We start from the raw sequence: 18,842 nt of genomic DNA, 5'->3' as shown, positions 1-18,842 counted from the left end.
ATGAATTAAATTGATCACTTTTGTGGTTAATTTGATTATGTATTCCGGTTAAATTAATCATGGGTTTTCTTGTGGTTAATTTAATTAAGTTTTTGGATATAAAAATCATTCTCATGGTTTTGGTGTCCAATAAAATCCTTCGTTTCTCTTGAAATTAAGGTCGCTCGTTGTTGTTCCCTTGGGAATGACATAGAATGGGGGAGATTTCTTTTGAACTTGTGATTAATGGTCATATCTTGAGGGGTGTGCGGCTTTGTAATTTTAGAGGGGTTATCTTGTATCTTTAAACTCCTTGATGAATGTTGTTAGCTTCGGCTATATGATTGCATCTAAATAAGATGATGTGTGTTTCTTTCTCTCAGTCATGAAATGTCTCTTACGGAAATTTTATTATTGTCCCGTTCTTGTACCTTTCCCATTTTTATTGACAAAAGGGGGGAGAATTAATATGTAGTTCACACTACAAATACATATGGTTTTCGGATCATTGTATAAGGGGGAGTGGTTTTCATATGAGATGGAGTATTGACTAAGGGGGAGTGATACATATCACCATAGTATTATTGTTGCAGTTGTGATACAATTGGACTTTGACACTATGTAATAATACTATGACACTGTATAACAATGATCGAGATCGATGCTTTCTCATTGTATAGCTACGGATCTTCAACAACGATGATGCTAAACTTACAACCTTTGGGATCATTGGAGTACTTGGAAGTAACGAAGATTTCGAGGAATGTTGAAGATTAGACATGTGGAATAGGATCTACTAAAGTTTCATTATCTTTTTTATATTCCATATGTATTGATAATTTTGTCACTAAAATTGACAAAGGGGGAGATTGTTAGAGCACTGCTCGGTCAAACTCGCATGCGTTGCTATCTCAAGCATATTTGTCAATGTTAGTGATCAAAACTGTAAGTCTTGATTTATAGTCTCTTATAGCTAAGTCTCGGACTAGGATAGTAAGTGTAGTTGAGCTCAAGGACTTCATGGCGATTCATCATACTAGTAGAAGATCTACTCAAGGAACCGGTGTTCTCGACAAAAAGGTATATGGAGACTTGAACTTATCTGTCACTCAAAAGTCTATCTATTCTATGTCCTACTCTTTGAGACAAAAGTCGTATGCTATATATATAGACTAGATCATACACATTTGGTATTTCGATACGAGTATACCTCTCCTATCTATATCTTGAAATATGTGTTGGTAATCTTTTCGCTTTGACGAGAAATAGTGTAACAACTATATAACGTCCTCTAAGAATGTTTCAATGATTGGAATGAGAGTTTAGATTAAAAAACCAATGGATTCCTTGAACCGAAGTTTTCGAACTTTGTTGATCAAGAGAACCAGAAGTATGGCAAGTGCCAAGTCCGTGAACTCAGTCCGCGAACTGCCGAAGTTCTAAAACCCGAGAGTTTCTGCTGGAGTTGACAAACTACCTGCGTGAGCCAAGTCCACGAACCGGCGTAGTTCTCGAACCCGAGAATTTCTGTTGGAGTTTGTAAACTCTATCCGGTGTCTTAAGTCCGCAAACCTAGTCTGCGAACTTGAGAAGGTTATATATCTAAAGATGATTTCTGAAATTAATCTTAAAAGACTAAGGAATGCATTTGCAAACCGTGGGTATTAAAGTTCATGAACGATTCGAGTGAATCAAATCATCTTTGCTTCAATTGTGTCTTGTATAGTTACATAAGATTTCCTTGCAATTGAACAACTCTCTTAACTAGTTCATTTGAGTCAATTGAACTAGTTATGGTGAAGAAGATCATGGTTGGTATGAAACGCTCATATGGTTAACCTCTTTGGGTAGACTATTGTTGAACCAACAATGTACACGTTTGGGTGCGATTAACAAACCTAGAAGCGTACAATCATTTGTCTATGACAAGTTAAGTTTTCGGTCTAACGTTTGAGAAATATAAGCTTTAATCTGAATCAGGTTTTCATCTAACGGTGAATATTGATTGCTTTGTAACTAAGGCAAAACCCTGATTTGAAAGGCTATATAAAGGAGACATCTAGTATTGTGCAAAACTAATCCCCACACCTTACGTATGATACTAGTTTGCGTGCTAGAGTCGTTTCTCCTTTAACCTTGGGTTTTCTTCTTCTAAAACCAGGTTAACGACATAAAGACTTCATTGGGATTGTGAAGCCAGACCGATACTTATTTTATCGTAGTTGTGTGATCTAATCTTGCATCTTCTATCGTAATAGTACGATCGTATTGATTGGCTAGAGATCGTGAGAGTTCTCCGATAGGCAAGATATAAAAGTAACCACAAACACCTTCGTCTCATCGTTTGTGATTCCACGACATCTTGTTTCGCTACCATACGATTAAGATTGTTGTGAGGTGATTGATTAATCTAGGTTGTTCTTCGGGAATACAAGACCGGATTATCAATTGGTTCCTGTTCACCTTGATTATTATCAAAAGACGGAATAAAAACTTTTAGGGTTTTTCGGTGGGAGACAGATTGATCCTTTGATAGACTTGTCTGTATGAGACGGATTTGTTTATTGTTAAAGCCTGCGATTTTGGGTCGTAGCAACTCTTAGTTGTGGGTGAGATCAGCTAAGGGAATCAAGTGCGTAGTATCCTGCTGAAATCAGATGCGTAGGGAGTACAACTGTACCTTGGATCAGTGGGAGACTGATTGGGGTTCAACTATAGTCCAGTCTGAAGTTAGCTTGGAGTAGGCTAGTGTCTGTAGGGGCTTAATACAATATGTATTCAATCTGGACTAGGTCCCAGGGTTTTTTTTGCATTTGCGGTTTCCTCGTTAACAAGATTCTGGTGTCTGTGTTATTTCTATCTCCGCATTATATTTGTTTATATAATTGAAATAATACAGGTTGTGCGTTTGAATCAACCAATTGGAATTCCGACCTTTGGTTGTTGATTGATATTGATTGATCCTTGGACATTGGTCGTTGGTGCCGTCCAAGTTATTCCTTGTGTTTGATTATAAACTCGCTGATTTCTATTAGCTTGAGTGAATCAAAATTAGAGAGAGATATTAACTCCTTGAGATACTTTTATCTAGATTGAGTCTGACTGTCTAGTTGATTCTCTAGTAAGTGTTTTCGGAGTTAGTCCATACAGATTGTTAATCGAAATATTGAGTGGTGTTGTTAGACCCCCGCTTTTTTTCACTTTCAGTAGCCCAACATTCCGCCTCACAATATCGCCGATCTGATTATCGTCCTATAAAACTTGCCTTTGAGCTTTTGCGAGACTTTTAATTTTGTCACACAAAATTCCAGTTTTTTGCTGCTATTTCGCCCACCCGCTCGAATCATATGGCTAACATCCTCATCAATTTCACCATCGCGTTGAAGCATTGATCCAAAATGTCAAAATGAGTTTAGCCTAGGCATTAATTTCCCGGCTTAATAGATATCCCCATCGTCAGACGCTCAGACCTAACATTGTTGAATTCGCATTTCAAATACATAGTTTTACTCATACTGAGTCTAACTCCCTACAATTCGAGAGTCCTTTCATTTCTTGGAGATATGGTTGAGTTTTACATTGGCTTGCTGAGCCTATCACTACCTTTTCCTTTTTCCTGTCTAAGGACATGTTGTAAAGTAAGAAGGTACACATGAGAGTTAATCTTTGACACTTTTCGCGCCCTGGGTTCGTTTCTTTTTCGTCATGACGAAGGGGCATTAGCCAACTTCCTGGATGAGCAACCAGACAAAAGAGACATCTTCCCATTCATCTTGTGAGCTTGGATTCACTTGTTGGCAGGTTGGAGCCATCTCGATAAGTAAGTAACACAAGGTCTTGCACAAAGAAAAATAAGGGACGAGACTAAAAAGGAGCACTAGGCTTGTAGATCGCCACGTAGAGCTAAAAACCAACCAACACACATGAATCAAACATCACTCATACACCAACACATGTTGTCTATCACGCAACAATCATCTTTGATAAAATAAGCAACACAAGCCAATTAAGGCAACCCTCACCTTAGGATAATAAAAGGGAAAATTATCATTTGGTCCTTTTTTAGGTGGTTCCAAGACTGTTTAGTCTAGCAGGATAAGGCGTTTCATGTTCCGTAGTTATTTCAAAAACATAAAATGGACAAAAATACCCTTTTTTATTATTTTAGCATTATTTTTCGTAACTTATCTATTTCCATAATTACTTGAGTTCATTTTCTCGGATGAACTCTAAAGTTCCTACTTATTTTCTAGTAGGAGTTCATACTGTTTGATGAACTATCGGGTGTTTGGTAGTGCTTTTTGTAGATTCGAGTTCATTCTTAAAGATGAACACAACAAACAAGTCATTATTATGAACAAAAAACCGAGTTCATTCTTTCGAATGAACACTAAATCAAATTTGAAATCAGAGTTCATTCTTTCAAATGAACAACCAATCAAATTTCATTACTACGAACAAAAATCAAAGTTCATTCGTCAAAATAAACACCTATAAAAAACAAACTAATTCAAACCTAGAACAGAGTTCATTCTTTCGAATGAACACCTAATAATTCAGGATCTAAAACAGGGTTCATTCTTTAACATGAATACAAAACAAAAATCCATAAAAATCAAAAGTTCATCTGAGATCGAAGAACAAAATATCAAATAAACTTAAATCTTCATCATCTTCAACAACAACAGCACCAAAAAAGAAAAAACAGAAAATCTTCATCATTTTCAACTACAACAACAACGATAAAAAAACATGTAAAAATCCTCACCATCTTCATCGTCTTGGTAAACTTCAACAACCCAATCCCAGGGTCCATGGAGCAATGATTTTTTCAGCTCGCAAGAGGTTGGGGAACCTCGGAAGACCCGGTTTTAGGGGGCAATGGTTTTAATTTTCCGAAATTTGTTAGGAAAGTTATTATCGGCCAACTGAGAGGGTTAAGATTCAAGATTAACTAGATATTTCGGTCCCCACCAAGCACCCAAAGTCGTCTACGTGGGCAACTACCACGCTTCTCAATAAATTTGCTAACCGTATATAGTCAAGAATCAGGATAAAATTCGGTCAACAGAAAGGAAGAAAAAAAAATCCCAAACAGAAAACAACAATGGCGAAATTTCTTCTTCACAACACCTTCTTCCTCTTCTCCATCTGTTTCCTTATACTTTTCATCGATCATTCATCAGCAAGATCTATTCAAAACCCAGTTTTCATTCCATCATCAGCACACAAAGAACTACAAACCAATGGTTTTCCAATCGGTTTACTACCAAAAAATGTCTTAAATTATTCTCTGAACAAAACATCTGGAGATTTCTCTGTAAATCTTGGTTACACATGTAAACTTACACTTCCTCCTGATAATTATGAAGCTACTTATTCAAAGAAAATTACTGGGAAACTTGTTGAAGGTAAAATTGGTGAATTGAAAGGGATTAGAGTTTGGGCTTTTTTCCAGTGGTGGTCTATTACTGGGATTAAATCTAGTGGTGAGAATTTGGTTTTTGAAGTTGGTATGGTTTCTGCTAAATATCCAGCTAAGAATTTTGATGAAAGTCCTGAGTGCCAGGGAAAGCATTCTTCTTCCTAAGACAAGCAACAACTTCTAGGGTTTGATTCCTTTCACTCTTGTACTCAAATTTGATTTTGATTAATTTTTTTACAGTAAAGATTGAATTTTTATTAGGGTTTGTTAATTTTATTTGTGTGATTTGGGAATTTAGATTTTTTATTAAGTTTTTACACTCTGTTTACACCCACCTTTTTTGCAATATGGAGTTGACCCATGGTTTAAATTTCTTGAGTAGATCATTCTAATAGAAATTCCCATGATTATGCAGACCGATCCTTATATAAGCAATTACATTTATGGTTAATTCAATGCTTCAAAAAGAAAAAAAAAGGTTAATTCATGCCGTAATTTCATCCAATCAAAAGTTAAAGAATGGTTGGTTTGAATGACGAATATTCAGTAGATTACCCACACAAGTCTTAGTCATGGATCAGTTGATCAACTTTAACTCATACAAACAGTGTAAGGTGAGTTTAATAATAATAGTTTGTTAGAATTTTCTCGGGTTTTTATTGATGGGTATGTTTAATTTGTAGTAGTTCTAGACTTTTAGTTAACTGTAACCATCAGTTAAGGGTCAAAGCATATGAATGGTAACTACTGAATGTTCAAGTTAGGAACAAGTTATAGATTAACTTTAACTGAATTTTTATAATTGTTGATTTTCTAAGTTAAGAAATTGATCAAACTACTGTATAAGATGTCGTATGATGCAATATGTTAAATCCTTTCTCTGGACAGTAGTGATTTTCTTATTAATCTTATATCTAAACACTGGATCATAATTGAAATATTTAGCTCTTAGTGTTGTGAAGTTGGTTTTTGTTTGCTTGATTTGACGTGTGTGAATTCTGTGTAAACATATTTTATTAAATTTGCATCCATTGGTTTGTTTGAATCATGACATAGATACTTTATCCTTACCCTTTTTAAAGATTTCCCTTATTTTCTTTTGTTGGATGTGTTGTGTTGTTTGTTTCACTCTTAATCTTGACTAAGAATCCACTAAATTTTTCCATGTCATTGTCCTTAAGTTGATTAAGCTTTCCAATCCTTTGTCGAAAGAATATGCTAATAACAACAATTAAGGAGGAGGTGCCGTTAGAGTATTTTGATCGATTGTTAGTTTCAAATTTGTGCCCCTTATCTATCGTTATGGATTCCACTTAACTTGCCACTTCATTCCCCACCAGGCACCCAGAGTCGTCTACGTGGGTAACTACCACACTTCTCAATAAATTTGATAATCATATATAGTCAACAAGAATCCACCAAATTTTTTTCTCATAATCGTTCTTAAGTTGATAAAGCTTTTTGATCTTTTGTTGAAAGAATATGCTAACGGTACCAGCAAAAAGAAAAGCGCGCACGTTAGAGTTTGATGTTAGCAATTTAGTCTTTACATTAACTCTTCATACGGTCTTCAATATCTTTCAAGAAACTCGGTTTTTGTCCTGTAAACATATAGGTGCATACATTGTTTACCACAGCATCCATTAATAAGCTTGATGTTCGAACTTTGAACCATTGGTGGTAATAGCTAGGATAGGGCATCACCTTATGTGAAAGAATTCATGGTGACGCTATATTGAACGACTACTTGTTTCTTCCCCGGGTAACCATAGCTCTCGTCTAAATTTTATTTCGTCTCTTGCAGGTCATCTTGGGATTCCTGCTGAATTCCATCATTATAATTATGAAATGGAAGTGAAAGTGAAAGCTGCCAACTATCGTGTGAATGAATCATTGTATTATTAGTTTCCCACGACTTAATCCATAACAGTTGAATTTATCACCAGCTTATATCTGTTATTGTACTCGAAGAATATTTAGGGATTCCTTGCTTTCTGCTTGTATATATATGAACCTAGTTTTTAGTTCTATGAAGTACGAATCGAATATTGTTAGTGTTTTGTTTAAACACTCCCATGATATAATAATGTGCAGAGCTGTGACAATATTGAGTTCTGAATTATCGAAATAGGTATATACTCATTTTGTATGGAAATCATTAAAGCTCTGGTCTCTGTTCGAGTGGTCACATTCAGATTGGTGGAGAATATGAAGATCATAGTCTACTTCACTGGTGATGATATTTATATTTTTTTTGAAGAATCGCTGGGTGATGATTGTTAAACTGTCTCACTGTCTTCTATCTTACAACTTCTTGTCCTGTAATTCTTTTAAAAACATTCCACAGTTACACAGAGGACAATAGAGCTTTCGCTCAAACCTACACAAGACCAGTGCAATTGGTAGTTTCAGATTTGCAAACAGAAAATTGTTCAGCGTAATTCAATGAGTTACATCTAGGTCTTACGGTATGCATCCACAAGATTCATAAGCAATGCTGCAAAAATCAAAAAAAAAAAAAAGGAAAAAAAAGTATGCCACCTAATTTTCCAACAGAAAAAAACCATTACACACACATTTGTTTGGATTCGCAAGTTGTATTTCCTCGTTTTGAGGAACCAACTTGTGAAGAGGGACGCTTTTGGTTCTTGTGAACCTTCTTTTGAAGGCCACAAGGCCTAGTCTAAGACTTAAGTTAGGTGTGGGTGGGTGGGAAGATTGATACAGACCCAGGGATGGGAGTAGTTCACCACATAACGAAACAAGAATCCCTTTCCCCTTTCCTATTCATTGGTGCAGTGACAGAGAAGTTTGAAAATGATAGCGGGAGTCCGGGACAGGGATTCTGGATGATACTTATTCACTACACTACAAGTGTGCACTGCACACAACATAATGCAGAGGGTGTAACAGAGATGTTTAAGCATTTAATAGTTAGGCCGCGTACATGCACCTTCAGCCAGACTGTTTTCATCCATAAATTTACTTGTACTGTAGAAGTAGGTCGTCTAAAGGTCCCAGATCCAGAAGCCAGTGTGTCCTGTTTGCCGGTAAATGTCTGTTGGTAGTTGCATGCCTAGAACCCAAAGGTATTTACTGGAGCAACAAACAAAACGATGTCTAGTGTCACTGCTCTATGGTAGTAAAGTCACTGGGTGATGATACCAGTGACTTGAGTACTACTACCTTCGTGTATATCAACATATACACAGAATCTGTATGTGCGCTGTTTGAAAGATCTTTTTTTCGGGTCTTTCTTGTTCAGGTCTCCTTTGTCTCCATATTTAGGGCAGTCGTAGTGAAAATCTTTTTCTTTTTAACACTGTCAGTTAATAAATCAATAAAGCTAAAAAGTTACAGTAATCGTACTCTGTGAAAATCCATGACAATCTAACCATTGAGTCTATCACTCCAGTCTTTTTAGCTCTTTATTATCAGTGCACTGCTGCCGTTATCAAAAAAATAAAATTCTTTCACTGTACAATCAATCTCACCGTACTCTCAATACTCCACCAATCCTCCGTCGTAACCTCTCTCTCCAACAATAATAATTATTATTTTGGTTTGAAATTCTTAACGATTCAATACAAACAACAACCTCCATTAATAAAAAAAACCCTAGTATTTTTATTTTCTGAGGGTTTTTTTTCCCTCTGCTCGTAGAAAACTCTTCCCCTCAGATTGCTGATTCGTCCTCTGTTACATTCTCTACTACTGATAAGGTATTTGGTACTACTGAAACTTCGTCTTCCTCTTTGTAGATCTGTTTAATTTAAAGGTTTTAGCTTCTTTTTTTTTTTGAATTAGTTGACCTTGACTTTTGATGATGATAATTGATTCATGATATTGTTCATTTGATTATGTTTTTAGGTCTTATGATTGATTGACTATTAACTGTGTAGTAAATCAATTGAAACACTTCAACATTGTATTAGAAACATAGAAATGCAGTTCTTTTTGAAATAATCTGGACTTGTTTTAGCATGTGGCGGTAATATATTGTCCTTATTAAGTGTGGTAATTATCTTTTTCTCTGTGATGATGAAATTGCAATTTACTTTCATTTTTCGAGAAAGCCGAAAACAATTAAGGTCTAGTTATGACATTTTCGCTATTGTATAATCTGGTGGTGGTTGCTCTGATTGATTTCTATAATGTATCATATACTCATGTATAGTTGAAATGTGCTTTTGGTTTTGTTAGTATTGAAACATCTGTTGTGTACAACAATGGAAGATGAAACATTTACTTGTATATGATACATTAACAAACTATCATTTGCTTTTCAAAACGCTACCAGTTGGTTAACTGTTTTATGATATTGGTAAAGTTATTCTGCTAAGAATATTTACATGCCAATCCAGAATTGTTGAGTTTTGTCTTATCTTCAAAAGTATGATCCTGATGTGTTATTATGGTGGATGATTTTTTCACAGGGGAAGATGACTTAAACACTCATTGTGGCTCAGAAAAATGGGTTCTGAAGATATAGTGATTACTAAAGGTATTTGTCCAAGTTATACTTGAGTATATTGTGCAGCTTATGTGATTTTATTTAAAATTCACAAATCCTGGATAGTTTTTGTTACTTATTCAAATAACTGGAATTAATAACATTATTCATTTTATGTGTTTGTGATTCTATATGCTCAATTCTACTAGTTGTTACCTTTTGGTGATAAGGCAATTATTGATATCTGGCTTAAATTTACTCCCTTTGATGTTTTTGAACCAAGAAATTTAGATTCATTCTATAATGTTGTATGAAGAAATTTGAAAATGGCACTATATGGTCGAGCAGTTATCATGTACTGAACTCTTGATATTTGACAAGCATTTTCGTTCGGAAGTGGGGTCTTCAGTGTAGCCTGAAATAAAAAGCTTAAGGTTATGGTTACCCTTCAGATTTATCAAGAGATAAAGATTTGCTTAAGGATAAGGTTCTTAATGGAGATGTGTGTCTGAATTTAATAAAGAAGTGTATAGGATAGTAACGTTGAAAAGGTTGGCACATGAAGGATCCCTTAATGCGCACAAACAGTATGCATTGAGAAGAGAGTAAAATTTTCTCATATAAATTATCATTGCACACGTATGCCAAAGAAGTTTTTACTTTTTAGGCAGTTGGGATATAGAGTTATCACATTTTGATACTAACTTTGACTTACAATATTGAACATACTGAATCATTTGTATGTTTGGAAGAGGATTAAAGAGTGAAAGAAGTTACAGTTGGTGCAGTTGAACTAGACTGATGGAATTGGTCAGGAATTTTGTCGTTTTTTTTTTTGTTTCTTACAGTATTTGGTGGTTTATGTTTGATTGATATATCTCATTGGCTAGTGTATCCTGTTTTATGTTTTACTTGGTGGTTTTCCTTCTGTACATGCTTCTCTTGAATCTGTAGTTTCGTTATTATAGCTTTCTTCTTCAAATTATTTTTATGCCATTTGCTTCAGCTTGTTTTTCATCTATAACTAGTTTTTTTTTCTTTGTTCTATTTAATCTTAATCGTGTGCATAGTCTGCCTGAAGTATCATTTTTAGTTCAACTTATAACTGACCAGCTTCCATCTTTTCATTGGTTAGCTTTTGGTGTCCAGACTCCTTCTTCAAGTACTCAAAGCACTCCAGAAAAAAAAGGACACCAAAACGATGCTTCAAGAGGTGAAGACTTCCTAGAGTATCTCAAAAATGGTGCTAAGGGAGAACTTCTTCATACTTTCTTTGATAAGGAAAAGAAGCACTCAGCCTCGTCCAAATACAAAATTACGGACAAACCCCCCAAAACCAGTAACAAGGGATGTAAGAATCAGGATTCAAAAAAAATTTCTTTAAGTCAGTCATTGTCAGCCCACAATCAGGCTTCTAAGAAACTACAGCGGAAGGGGGAAAATCCTGTTCGACTGCAGACACATAGTGATCTATCTCCAAATGCTGGGTGTTCAAACACTTGGATATGTAAAAATGCTGCATGTAGAGCCACCTTATCACTGGACGACACATTTTGCAAGAGGTGCTCTTGTTGCATCTGTCACTTGTTTGATGATAACAAAGATCCTAGTCTTTGGTTGGTCTGTACATCTGAATTGGATGATCGGGATTCATGTGGGTTATCTTGCCACATTGAATGTGCACTTCGACGCCAAAAGGTTGGGGTTGTAGATCTAGGGCAGTTGATGCAGCTAGATGGTAGTTACTGTTGTGCTTCTTGTGGAAAAGTCTCAGGGATACTCGGGTTAGTTGTTTCTCCATAAAAAGTTTTTCTTGAAACTTGTGGATTCATTATCGCCTAGCCTTATATCTTTAATGCAGATGTTGGAAGAAACAGTTGGTGATAGCTAAGGATGCTCGACGCGTGGATATCCTCTGCTATAGAATAGCTTTGAGTTATAGGCTCTTGGATGGAACTTCCAAGTATAAAGAATTGTTTGAAATTGTTGGAGACGCTAAGGCTAAACTTGAAACAGAGGTTGGTTCAATTGATGGAGTATCCGCCAGAATGGCTCGTGGCATTGTCAGCAGATTATCGATCTCTGCTGATTTGCAGAGGCTCTGCTCCCTTGCAATTGAGAAGGCAGATTCATGGCTAAGCTCCATATCAAATGCCCCACATCACAGAGGTGATCTAGCATTTGGCAATTTTCTTTTCTAGTTTTTAATTTATTTCATTTTCTTCGTTTCTAGCACATTTTTTCACCTCTAGCTTTTATTAGCATTCCTTCTCCTAACAAATCTGATTGTCTGTTTCTATTGCAGAGGATTCACTTCCTGCTGCTTGCAGATTCCAATTTGAAGAAGTATCATCTTCATCTCTCATAATTGTCTTGAAAGAGATCTGTTCTTCCCCATCCGATAACATCACGGGTTTCAAGCTATGGTATTGCAAAAGCAGAGATGAAGCACAATCAAAGGAACCCGTTTGCACCTTTCCTAGAACTCAAAGAAGGGTTCTAATATCAAACCTACAACCGTGCACCGAATATACCTTCCGTATTATATCATATTCAGATTCTGGAGACTTGGGTCACTCGGAGGCCAAGTGTTTCACCAAGAGTGTCGAAATACTTCACAAAATATTTGATTCCCCATCAAGTATGGACCGTAAGAATGATGCAGAAGGAAGTTCTAGTGGTAAGGGAGAGACCAAAGAAGCTGTTGAGTCTTCTGGATTCAAGGTCCGTGACCTAGGAAAGATTCTGCGTCTTGCTTGGGCACAAGAAGAAGGTTGCTTTGATGGGTTTTGCAGTAATGATGTAGAAGAATGCTGTGGTGGGAACAGTCCCATGAAATCCGACACAGCCGATGAAGGCAAGCATCCATTTGTTGCACGTGAACTCGATTTAAATGTTGCGTCAGTACCCGATCTTAATGCGGAAGTAACTCCAATAGAAGATTCAAGAGACGAAGACATCGAATGTAGCTCAGAACAAGCAGCTGAAGATGATGTAATTTCTCATGGGACTGAGAAAAATGGTTTAGTAAGATCTAATGGGAGTGGAGACTCACAGACATGGTTAGTTAGACCGATCAGAGAGGTCCCAGCTGTAGAATCGCGATCAGGATTGTGTGGGAAACGTGCACGAAGCGCCAAGGAAGACAGTGATAGCACCCTAATTAATGGTTCACCTTTTCGATTCTCAGGTGGGTCTGCTAAGTTGGACAGAAGTTATGAATATTGTGTGAAGATTATCAGGTGGCTTGAATGTGGAGGCCATATCGAGAAGGAATTTCGAATGAAGTTTCTGACATGGTTTAGTTTAAGGTCCACAGATCAGGAACGTAGAGTTGTGAACACATTTATCAAAACTTTGATTGACGACCCTAGTAGTTTGGCAGGACAACTGATTGATTCTTTTTCAGAAATTATTTCCAGCAAGAGACCTCGTAATGGTTTCTGCAGCAAGCTGTGGCATTGATTTTAGCTAGACTAATTGATTGAAGATGCAATTATCGCATCAGATTTATGTTGAGCGATAAAAGGTCTCCTTGATTTGACCTCCTATTTATTATCGTGACAAATGTTGAGTTTGATTCTTCATCCTTGTATTATCTGTTTGTACAGGCATCCTGATCATTGTTTTATGCTCATTCAAAGATCTTACAGGGTGAGTTGTTAGATGTGTGTATCTGTAACAGTATTAGATTTTTCCGTTCAGAGGCGGAGGGAGTGATTTTGAGAGAGTGTCTTCCTTGTTCATCTTTCACCTGGACCATTGATGGTAGAATATGAGATGTGAAGATAAAATGTACAGTGTTCATGTCACAATGTCTGTACACTTTTACTATATTACTGTAACTTGAGCCTCTTTTCTTTTTGGCTAGTTTTGAAATGCTTTGTAAAAATTAAAGTTTATTGATAGGTGAGGGGAGATTTGTAAATAAAGTTATAGCCGAGGGGTATCTTAAAAATTTGTGGAGAGGATTGGATTTTGGATGACTTGTTTCAAATTCTGTTGGTCATACTTATTTCTGAGGTTCAGAAACTCTTCCCACTGAATTTCCTTCCATCTTGGAGAGACTCTTCCAATCTTTCTAAAAATGAAAATTCTTCAAGCTCAGTCTTCTCCAAAGCTGCCATTTCTCATCTCAAAAGCACCAAAAAATGGAGGTAAATTTTCCAGCTGCTTTTTCTTCTCTAGATTTCTGCTCAGAGTTGGTTACTGTGTTTCACTCCCTCGCTCATTTTTTTCGTTTTTTTTTTCTATTTGCTGTCATTCAATTAGGGTTGCTGTTACCAAGGAAATCATCTCTTTTGTTAAACTCTAATCCTTGTGTTGCATCTCAAAGACATGAAAGATTTAATTGGCTACTTCTTAATAGCTCAATCTCAAGCTCCATTTCGACAAGAGCAGCTTCTGTTGAAGGTAATTGTAATTCCAGACCCTATTAAACACTCAGTTTGGGGAATTATCATAGAAATTTGAAAAAGGTAGTGAAATTTAGCATTTCTCCCGTTAAATGTTTAGTTTCTGAGTTTATAGTCTAATGGATAATATAAAATGAAAGAATTACAAAATTAAGTTCATTTGAAACTGCGCCAATTGTATATATTAATCTGGCAGTCGGAGAGATTAGGAGTAGAATTGTGATATGCAAACTCTGGTTTTGGCCCTTTTGGGGTTAAGCCGAACAGTCTATTTACTTGCTTCATTCCTCGGTCTTATTTGGAGTCCCGAAATCTATTGTGCATAACAATTCCATTTACTTGCTTCATCTCGTCTTTTATAGCAAACACATCAAAGATAACAGCAGGCACCGGAGAAAAAGATGTATTGAAAGCCCTGTCCCAGATTATTGATCCAGATTTTGGAACTGATATCGTCTCATGTGGGTTTGTGAAAGACCTCGATATTAATGAAGAAGCTGGAGAGGTAATTAAGAAAATCAAGGGACATTTTCCCGCCTTTTTCTTATGAGAAACTGTTTGCTTCTTAATGATGCATACCTAGTTTGCTTGTGGTAGGTGTCATTTCGGCTGGAACTCACTACGCCTGCATGTCCAGTCAAGGATATGGTAAGTAAATATTAAACATGCACCCATCTCCCACTTGGTAGAAAAAATTATTGCTCAAAATGATATTGATCTCTTGGTACAAAATGTTGACAATGTTTTGCGCCTTTTTAGTTTGAGAAGCAGGCAAACGAGCTTGTTGCAGCTGTTCCTTGGGTCAGGAAAGTTAGCGTCACGATGTCAGCACAACCTGCCAAACCTGTCTATGCTGGGGAACTTCCTATGGGATTACAAGCTATTTCAAATATTATAGCTGTTTCAAGTTGCAAGGTAGACTTTTTATATACTCCTGTTATATCCAAAACACGGATTAAGAAATCTTTCTTTTATCAAGCTCTCGCTGTTAGTCCAACTTTGTATATTTTGATGCCTACACCCTTTTGTTCATAAACCTTACTTCATTTATCTTAATTATTGCCTTTGCTTGTACTTTAAGCTTTTCAGGGAGGCGTCGGGAAATCAACTGTTGCTGTGAATCTTGCATATACATTAGCAGATATGGGTGCTAGGGTTGGTATCTTTGATGCAGATGTCTACGGTCCAAGCTTACCGACAATGGTTTCTCCTGAAAACCGGCTATTAGAAATGGTAATCTTGTATGTGCTTAAATTTTATATCGAATTGCAGTAGATAGAAGTTTCATTAGTGATCCTGAAGAAGCTTCTTATAGAATCCAGAGAAGAAAACCATTATTCCAACTGAATATTTGGGAGTCAAATTGGTATCTTTTGGATTTGCTGGCCAAGGTCGTGCTATCATGCGAGGTCCAATGGTTTCTGGGGTCATCAATCAACTGCTGACTACTACTGAATGGTAATGCTCTTCACCAATACAAACAGATGAGTTTGTAATTTTTGAGTTAGTATATAGTATATGTCTAAGATCCCTTTCATGCAGTGTTAGGAATCCTAATCATTGTAACTGAACAGGGGAGAGTTGGACTACCTTGTTATTGATATGCCTCCTGGAACAGGAGACATTCAACTTACTTTGTGTCAGGTGCATCTTCTCATATACTAGCATTCTATTACCCAAGCTGAACAATCGATTAATCAGTATTCTCATGCTTAGTTACTGCAAAATCAGTTTTCTTTCCAAATTTGCATAATCGATCTGACTTGACCCGTATAAAACCGAAATCCAGGTAGTTCCATTAACTGCTGCCGTCATTGTTACCACTCCTCAGAAGCTAGCATTCATTGATGTTGCAAAAGGTGTTCGTATGTTTTCGAAGCTTAAGGTGCGGTCCTACCTAATTTAACTAATAAAATATATTCTTGTACCAAACGAAACATTCTTTTCGCAGGCTTGTTTTTAATAGTTGCTATTATAAATTTGAGTTTTGACCTTTTTCTTCCAGGTGCCATGTGTAGCTGTAGTTGAAAACATGTGCCATTTTGATGCAGATGGAAAACGCTACTATCCATTTGGTAGAGGTTCAGGTTCTCAGGCATGAAACTATCTTGCAAAAAAAATTTTATATCAGCACAGCTATAATCATATATTCTTTTCTTTATGTAGTTGGATATGTGTGTACATGCTTCATGAAATATTTCTAGTTGTTGATACATTTCAGTATTCTATCCTAACAACAGATTTTGCTTGTATATTCAGGTTGTCCAACAGTTTGGAATTCCGCATCTGTTTGATCTACCTATAAGACCAACTGTATGTACCATGATAAATTTTATTGCGGTTATGTTTCGTTATTGCTTAGCATGATTACACGGAGAAAGAAAAGAGTCTCAAATGTGCAGTATAATAAAAATTGAATGCGGCTCAGCTAGTGATCTATATTTGATCCGATGCACTTAGACTAAGCTGAAACTTTCATTTGACAGCTATCTGCTTCTGGAGATAGTGGAGTTCCTGAAGTTGCGGCTGATCCTCAAGGTGATGTTTCCAAGATATTTCAAGAGCTTGGTGTTTGTGTTGTTCAACAGTGCGCCAAAATTCGGCAACAAGGTATTTGCAACTTCTGGTGGTGTTTCTCAACTCTACTGAGATTCTAATGTTCTCATAAGGAATTATGACAAGAATTTCAAAAGATTCTACAGCTTTGTTGATGTATTGTAATTGGAGTTTTTTTTATGGTTTTTCAGTATCAACAGCAGTATCATATGATAAATCCATTAAAGCAATTAGGGTGAAGGTGCCAGACTCGGATGAAGAATTTCTTCTGCATCCTGCAACAGTTAGACGGAATGATCGGTCTGCTAAAAGTGTTGTAAGTAGATGTTATTACTAAAAATTGTTATCTGTTTGATAATTTGGTTTGCTAATTTATTTAGAAAAACTCATGAACCACTAGTTAGCCTCTTATAATAATCTTATGCAGTATTGTCCCTCCCTCCATCCCATAAGCTAATTCCCATTTTGTAAGTGGCTATGGCACCTTGGGTTTTCTGCATATGCCTCACTCTATTCTGCATCTATGCTGTTTAAGATGTATATATTCATGTTTGGTATCTTCCTCATGCCTTCCTTGTCGTGAATTGTTCCCGAAAACAGGATGAATGGACTGGAGAACAAACATTGCAATACACTGATGTCCTGGAAGATATTGAACCGGAAGATATTCGACCAATGGGGAACTATGCTGTTTCCATAACATGGCCCGATGGATTTAGTCAGGTGCATACTGACCCTCTTATCTAAATTTGTACTAATAGGGATAATACTCCCGATGGTTACATAATGCCTACATGTCAACTGAACTTGACTGTTCTGGTTTAGCATGACTTGACTAGATGATGTTCACCTTGGTTGCTGCAATTAATGTAGACAAGCTTCCAATGCATGTGGTCAACTAACGTTGTTCATATAGTGTCACCCTTCTTCCTAATTTGTGATTCTTCAGTACATTGCTGCCTACATACTCACAAAAGTACGCATGACTGACTTAGTGCATTGGTGCATTTTCACAATACCCTGGACAAGTATGACCTGAAGCTAATCAAACAGCCCCTTGATGAAACACAATCCACTTATGACTTCACAGATATATATTTGGTGTTGAGATTTAAAGACGCTTTCATGTGGTCTATATGTTGTTAGAATCATCAAAGAAGAAAATTTCATGGACATTGTAATGTGTAGTGGCCTAACTCATATCTTCTATGTTATTTTGAAGATTGCTCCGTATGATCAGTTGCAAACTCTGGAGCGGCTAATCGATGTTCCTCAACCAACTCCAGTATAGGTGAATCAAAGATCCTTCTGCTGGTACTTAATACAACTCAATTTAAAGCCTAAGGGTAATACAACCTTTTGGTTGTTATCACATCAATTGAAGCCCCTTGGAGGGATTTACAACCTATATCCCACCAGTTCTGCAACGAAATCATTGCACTGCAAGCTATAGCTGCTACGAGTTTGGAGTTGAGTTTGGTATTACTGTGATTTTCGAAAGAAAACACTTATTCTCGTATCGTGTTGTATAGTGGAAAAGAACAGTTGTATCTGACAAACTACATTTAAAAAAGTTCAGTAAATTTAGACTGTAAAAAATTGCATTTCATGAATCTCATCGGAGATCTGACTTATGTGAGTTTTATAGAAAAAAAAATGTAATTACTGTTCTGTTTTGGGTGAGTAAACAGAATGCCAATAGATTAACAACATATAGGAGCAACATCACAGCAGTTTTGTTTCGAAAGGGACGTAGTCACGTAGACTTTGGCTGAGGCTAGTACATCCTATCAAGCTTCAGTCATTCCTCAACCGAAGATAAAACTTTACAACCTTTTGCCCTATTTTATGATTGCAATTCAACTCCGGACTTGTTATCTTTCACCGTCATGACATGTTTTCTACACCACCTTGTTTATTTGTTTCAGCCTGCTGCCGTGAAAAAAGGAAAATATTCCCCCACCTTGATCTTACTGGGGTTTGAATCCCAAATCTCTAGGGACAACTCAGGGCA

General features: G+C 36.6%; 3 protein-coding genes across 3 annotated transcripts; all 3 read left to right on the top strand.

The window, feature by feature from the left end:
- Window positions 1-5,026: 5,026 nt before the first annotated feature.
- LOC113299764 lies at window positions 5,027-7,666 on the top strand. The gene is made up of 2 exons (XM_026548847.1): window positions 5,027-5,589; window positions 7,209-7,666. Exon 1 carries the CDS (start codon window positions 5,087-5,089, stop codon window positions 5,567-5,569), a length of 483 nt encoding a protein of 160 aa, XP_026404632.1. The 5' UTR covers window positions 5,027-5,086; the 3' UTR covers window positions 5,570-5,589; window positions 7,209-7,666.
- A 1,243-nt stretch (window positions 7,667-8,909) lies between these two features.
- LOC113299762 (VIN3-like protein 1) lies at window positions 8,910-13,733 on the top strand. Its single transcript, XM_026548845.1, has 5 exons — window positions 8,910-9,126; window positions 9,841-9,908; window positions 10,993-11,641; window positions 11,719-12,026; window positions 12,163-13,733. The coding sequence occupies exons 2-5, from the start codon at window positions 9,878-9,880 to the stop codon at window positions 13,320-13,322; spliced, it is 2,148 nt and encodes a 715-aa protein (XP_026404630.1). The 5' UTR covers window positions 8,910-9,126; window positions 9,841-9,877; the 3' UTR covers window positions 13,323-13,733.
- A 123-nt stretch (window positions 13,734-13,856) lies between these two features.
- LOC113299763 (fe-S cluster assembly factor HCF101, chloroplastic-like) lies at window positions 13,857-18,453 on the top strand. The gene is made up of 15 exons (XM_026548846.1): window positions 13,857-14,014; window positions 14,130-14,270; window positions 14,635-14,777; window positions 14,870-14,920; window positions 15,032-15,187; window positions 15,362-15,505; window positions 15,588-15,730; window positions 15,847-15,916; window positions 16,062-16,157; window positions 16,278-16,367; window positions 16,532-16,585; window positions 16,759-16,882; window positions 17,020-17,144; window positions 17,429-17,551; window positions 18,051-18,453. The coding sequence occupies exons 1-15, from the start codon at window positions 13,945-13,947 to the stop codon at window positions 18,117-18,119; spliced, it is 1,599 nt and encodes a 532-aa protein (XP_026404631.1). The 5' UTR covers window positions 13,857-13,944; the 3' UTR covers window positions 18,120-18,453.
- The last annotated feature ends 389 nt before the right edge of the window (window positions 18,454-18,842 follow it).

This window comes from Papaver somniferum, chromosome 7, assembly GCF_003573695.1.
Source record: "Papaver somniferum cultivar HN1 chromosome 7, ASM357369v1, whole genome shotgun sequence".
NCBI lineage: Eukaryota > Viridiplantae > Streptophyta > Magnoliopsida > Ranunculales > Papaveraceae > Papaver > Papaver somniferum.
Note: the sequence above shows the minus strand (reverse complement) of the source record. Positions and strands in the feature narration are given on the sequence as shown.